General features: G+C 53.6%; 1 protein-coding gene across 1 annotated transcript; it reads right to left on the reverse strand.

Annotated features, from left to right (window-relative positions):
- Positions 1 to 511: 511 nt before the first annotated feature.
- LOC134373514 (uncharacterized) lies at positions 512 to 5,539 on the reverse strand (the record flags this gene model as incomplete). Its single annotated transcript, XM_063091402.1, is given in 1 exon segment — positions 512 to 5,539. A coding segment is annotated over 1 exon segment (5,028 nt), but the record flags the coding sequence as incomplete, so codon positions are not given.
- Positions 5,540 to 5,784: the final 245 nt, after the last annotated feature.

Genomic DNA, 5,784 nt, shown 5'->3' on the forward strand with positions numbered 1-5,784 from the left:
GGTGTTGTCACAGTTTTTACTGCTATCGTTACGTTCTACAGTTATGAGGTCCCATGAGGAACTAGGTCCCCAGTAGACTGTCCCCGTGGTTTCACAACCCCATTCTTTGCAATATAGGGATTCCAGCCCTCCGCACCTTCTAGCTTCTGAAAGGGTCCGGCCATCCCGGGGGCACACGTAGAAGGGGGAAGCGGCAAGCCTGTTTCTAGCTCGGGGATAGCTGCACCCTGGGACCCCCCAGGTGATCTGATTATAAGCTTTTGTGTAGTCTGAATCAGGGGGTCTGATCTGGGCCTAGCCCGATGCTATGTATCCCGGGATATCCCAGGTCTCAATACCCGCCGCCAGGGCACATACATCAGGTTTAAGATCGGGCCACCAAGTCCAAGGCGGCTGGGTAGCCTGTTTGGTCCAGACAACTTCTCCAGTTTGGGACAGTACCTTCCAGGTGAGGATCACAGGCCGGTGGGGGTTCTTACCCGGTGGACTCATTTTTCCGCCGCCGAATACGCAGCTTAAGAGGATGATCAGTCCTTTCCAGCTCCCAGGTCTCGTTTGGTGCCGGGGGTGGTGCAGGCTTGAGATGGGAAGCATGGACCCAGGCAGCGATGCCATCAACTTTTACTGCGGTCGGGGTGGTCAGCAATACCAGATACGGGCCTTTCCACCGAGGCTCAAGGTTGCTGGGTCGATGGCGTCTGACCAGCACTCGGTCTCCGACCTGGAACGGGTGGGGGACAGCTATGGTACCGGGCTGATATGTCTCTTTGATCTGGTCCCAAATCTGGGTCTTCACAACTTCTAGAGCCTTTAAGTGGGTAAATAAGACAGGGAGAAAATTATCATCGGGACCCAGTGTTTCTCCCAACTCAAGTATGGGGGGGGGTCCCCCGTAGAGGATTTCATAGGGAGTTAGACCGAACTGGCCAGGGGTATTCCTGGCTCTGAACAGCGCTAAGGGAAGGAGGGCCACCCAGTCTTTTCCACCGGTCTCTAAGGCCAATTTAGTTAAGGTCTCTTTGATGGTTCTATTCATTCTCTCTACTTGACCTGAGCTCTGGGGCCTATACGCACAATGTAACTTCCAATTTATCCCCAGTTGTGTGGCCAGTCCCTGGCTTACCTGAGCAACAAAGGCTGGGCCATTATCTGACCCGATCACCTTAGGGATCCCGAAACGGGGCAGGATTTCTTCTAGTATCTTTTTACATACAGTCAGGGCCGTTTCCGTTTTGGTAGGAAAAGCTTCTACCCATCCAGAGAAAGTATCTACAAATACTAGCAGATACTTGTTCCCATACCGGCCAGGCTTTACCTCTGTAAAGTCTACTTCCCAGTATACGCCGGGTCGATCTCCCCGTTGTCTTTTTCCGGTCTCTCGGTAGGTGGTAGCCGCATTAGTCATGGCGCAAGCTGGACACCGATTGGCGACTTCTTGAACAGTGGACCGGAGGTTCGGGATGGAGAGGCTGGTGCGGCTTGCCAGTTGAAGGAGCTTTTCTGGTCCTAAGTGTGTTAGCTGGTGTAACCGCTGAATGAATTCCTTTCCCTGGTCAGGAGTGAGCTCTCCTGGCCTGGTCTTAGCTTGAGCAGGCTCGATTGGCTCTTGAAGCTTTATAGTTTCTGCTAGCACCCTGACCGACAGGGCGGCTTGTTTTGCAGCCTCGTCGGCCCTCCGGTTCCCGGCCGCCACAGGGTTATTTCCTCTCTGGTGGCCCGGGCAGTGGATAATGGCGACCTGCTTAGGGAGGTGAATGGCCTCTAGCAGAGCCAGAATTTCTTGTTTATTTTTAATGTCTTTTCCAGCAGAAGTGAGCAGTCCCCTCTGTTTATATATTGCCCCATGAATGTGAGCAGTGGCAAAAGCATACCTGCTGTCCGTGTAGATATTGATGTTTTTTCCTTCGGCTAGGCGTAATGCCTGCGTCAAGGCGATTAGCTCGGCCTTCTGGGCTGATGTCCCTTCTGGCAGGCTGCTTGCCCATACCGTCCGTTTGCCATCTACGATGGCGGCCCCTGCTTTCTTCTTACCTTCCGCAATGAAGCTGCTACCGTCTGTATACCAGGCAGGCACTCCGGGCAATGGCTGGTCCTTCAGGTCCCGTCGAGTCCCAGCTTCTTCAGCAAGGATTTCTGAGCATTGGTGTACTGGGGTGGATTCTGACTCGACTGGTAGTAGGGTAGCTGGGTTCAGGACAGCAGGGGGCGCGAAAGATATTCTTTCGTTTAGCAGCAAACTCTGGTAATGAGTCATTCTGGCATTGGTCATCCACCGATTGGGGGGCTGCCGCACGATACTTTCGAGGCTGTGGGAAGCAATCACAGTCACATTTTGCCCCAAGGTTAACTTATCAGCGTCTTTGAGGAGGAGTGCCACTGCAGCAACCGCTTTTAGGCAGGTTGGCCACCCACTGGCCACTGGATCCAGTTTTTTTGATAGATAAGCTACTGGCCGTCGCCATGGTCCTAGGGTCTGAGTAAGCACTCCTCGGGCTACACCGGCTCTTTCATCTACGTACAGAGTAAATGATTTGGTGAGGTCTGGGAGAGCCAAGGCGGGGGCAGACAGCAAGGCTTTTTTTATGTGGTCAAAAGCCTTTTGATGCTCCTCAGTCCAGGTAAAAGGAATGTTTTCCCTTGTCAGGGGGTACAAGGGTGCAGCCAGGGAAGCAAACCCAGGAATCCAGAGCCTGCAGAATCCGGCAGTACCCAGAAATTCGCGGACCTGCCTGGGGGTTGTGGGAGTAGGGATCTTCATAACTGTAGCTTTCCGGGCCGGGGTCAGCCATCTTTTTCCCTCCTTGAGCAGGTACCCCAAATAGGTGACCTCTTTCTGGCATAACTGGGCCTTTTTAGCTGATACCCGGTACCCCAACTTACTCAGTTCCTGCAAGAGCTTCTGTGTCCCTCTTTTGCAGCCTTCATATGTGGGAGCTGCCACTAGGAGGTCGTCCACATATTGGAGTAATATGACCTGTGGGTTGAGAGCCCTAAAAGGAGCTAAATCTCGGTGGAGGGCCTCATCGAAGAGAGTGGGAGAATTTTTGAACCCCTGTGGCAGCCGTGTCCAGGTCAGCTGACCTGTGTTACCTTTTTCTGGGTCTCTCCACTCGAACGCGAACAGTGGCTGGCTGTTGGGGTGTAGTCTGAGGCAAAAAAAGGCATCCTTGAGATCCAGGACTGAGTACCAAGTGTGACTAGGCGGAAGGGAACTCAGGAGGCTGTATGGATTTGGGACCGTGGGATGAATGTCTTGCACCCTTTTGTTAATTTCTCTCAAGTCTTGGACTGGCCGATAGTCATTGGTCCCTGGCTTTTTTACTGGTAGCAGAGGGGTGTTCCAGGGCGATTGGCAGGGCACTAAGACCCCTAGGTCTAAGAACCTTTGGATGTGGGGTCTGATGCCTTCCCGGGCTTCTTTAGTCATTGGATACTGTCGGACGGCCACCGGTGAGGCACCTGATTTCAGCTCTACTACTACTGGTGGGACGTTATTGGCCAGTCCCATACCTGTCTTTTCTGCCCATACGGTGGGAAAAAGTTGGAGCCAGGATGGGTCGATGGAGGGAGAGGCCGGCTTTTCATACAGCCGGTATTCTTCTTCTAGGTTTAGGACCAGGCACATGGTAGAGTGATCTCCCCATGTTACTTGTGGGCCCTCTGTGGAAAACTGGATTTGAGCCTTTAGTTTGGTCAGGATGTCCCGGCCCAACAGAGGAGCAGGGCACTCAGGTATGACCAAAAAGGAATGGGTCACTTGCCTATGTCCGACCCTTAAAAGTCTCTGAGTGGTCCAGGGGTAGACTTTGCTGCCGGTCGCTCCTACTACGACTGTCCGCCTGGACCCTACCTTCCCCATGGGTTGGGTCAGCACCGAATGTTCAGCCCCGGTATCGACCAGAAACTCGATGGGGGTCCCCTCCACTGTCAATGTTACCCTAGGTTCGGGGAGGGGGTCCGAACCCCGACTCCCCTAGTCATCTAGGGATAGAACCTTGGCTTCTCTGATGTTCTTTTTCCGGGGACATTCTCTTGCCCAGTGACCCTTCTCTTTACAGTACGCGCATTGGTCTTTGTCTAGAGGGGGTCTTCCATCCCTAGGTGTTTTCTTTGCCCGGTTGCTCAGGTTCCCTGTCTGCCTATCTCTAGACCCTCTTTCACCTACCACTGCGGCCAAAATCCTAGTTAAATTTTTTTCTTGGCGTTTATCACGCCGCCTCTCTCTCTCTTCTGTCTCTTTTTTTTCTCTTTCCTGTCTTTCTTCTTCTGTTTCTCTCTTGTGGTACACCTTTTCTGCCTCCTTTACTAAGTCTTGTAAGGAAAGGTCTTGGAGCCCCTCTAGTCTTTGTAACCTTTTTTTAATGTCTGGGGCTGACTGGCCGATGAAGGCCATTGTGACCGCAGCCTGCTGCCCCTCAGAAGAGGGTTCAAACGGAGTGTACCTTCTATAGGCCTCCATTAGGCGTTCTAAGAAAACCGAAGGGGGTTCTGCCGGTCCCTGCAAGACCTCTCTTACCTTGGCCAAATTGGTGGGGCGCCGGGCTGCCCCTTTGAGACCTGCCACTAGAGTCCGGCGGTAGACCAGAAGACGCTCCCTACCTTCGGCCGTGTTGTAATCCCATTGAGGTCGATTGAGGGGGAAAGCCTCATTAATGAGGTTCTCGAGTTGTGTAGGGGCCCCGTTATCCCCGAGAACGTTCTTGCGGGCCTCCAGAAGAATCCTTTCTCGCTCTTCAGTGGTGAAGAGGATCTGGAGTAGCTGTTGGCAATCGTCCCAAGTGGGCTGGTGAGAGAACATAAGGGACTCAAGAAGTCCCGTGAGACCTGCTGGTTTTTCAGAAAAAGAAGGATGGTTAGACTTCCAATTGTAAAGATCTGCTGAGGAAAAAGGCCAATACTGCAAAGGGACCAAGCCATTTGGCTCAGCTGGGGGCCCTATGGCTCGGAGGGGCAAAGCTACGGTGGAGTCAGGACCGGAGCCGTCTCTCGGACTGCGAGGTTGGCGGCTCCTAGTCCCCGCAGCCGGTCCCTCAGGGCTAGGATCACCGGGCGCTCGGCCTGGTGCCGATCTGTTTCCCTGAGGGGCCAGAGGGGGCAGCGGAGCCGCCGGGTAAGGTGGGGGTTCAGAGAGAGAAAATAGGTCATCTGGTGTCGGGAGGACGGGGGGTTGGGGAGGGGCGGAAGGCTTCCTTGTAGGTGGCCTTTGAGTATTTTCTGATCCCGAAACAACAGCGACTTTGCTGGAGGGTGGCACCCAGGGAGGGGGATTCTGGGCGAGGTCTTGCCATACCACGACATAGGCAACCTGGTCCGGGTGTCCTCCGGTCTCCTGAAAAACAATCTTTTTAACTGCAAAAATGACAGAAAGGTCAAAGGTTCCCTCTGGCGGCCAACCTACGCCGAATGTGGGCCACTCAGACGAACAGAAAGTCTGCCATTTTCCTTTTTTGATCTCCATGGACAGATTGTGAGCCCTGGCTTTGACATCTTTCCAATGATCTAGAGTAAGGGAGAGAGGCGTAAGGGCACCTTGCCCCATCTCGAAAATTTCCAATAGGGGAACGACGACGCAAAGACCTATCACAACTAAGACAAAAAGAAACCAGAAACGGCGACGAGACCGAGTGCCGTAGAAATAGAAGAAAGAGTCCGATGGCAGAGCGCGCCTCCCGAGACGCGGTGAGACCAAAACACAATAATCCTCTGCCAAGGGGTCCACCAGGCGTCCCTGGTCCTCCCCTGATCCTGGGACGTCTCCCAGGATTGCCGGGTGGCGAGCCCCCG

The sequence above is a fragment of the Cynocephalus volans genome, chromosome 3 (assembly GCF_027409185.1).
Source record: "Cynocephalus volans isolate mCynVol1 chromosome 3, mCynVol1.pri, whole genome shotgun sequence".
Taxonomy (NCBI): Eukaryota; Metazoa; Chordata; class Mammalia; order Dermoptera; family Cynocephalidae; genus Cynocephalus; species Cynocephalus volans.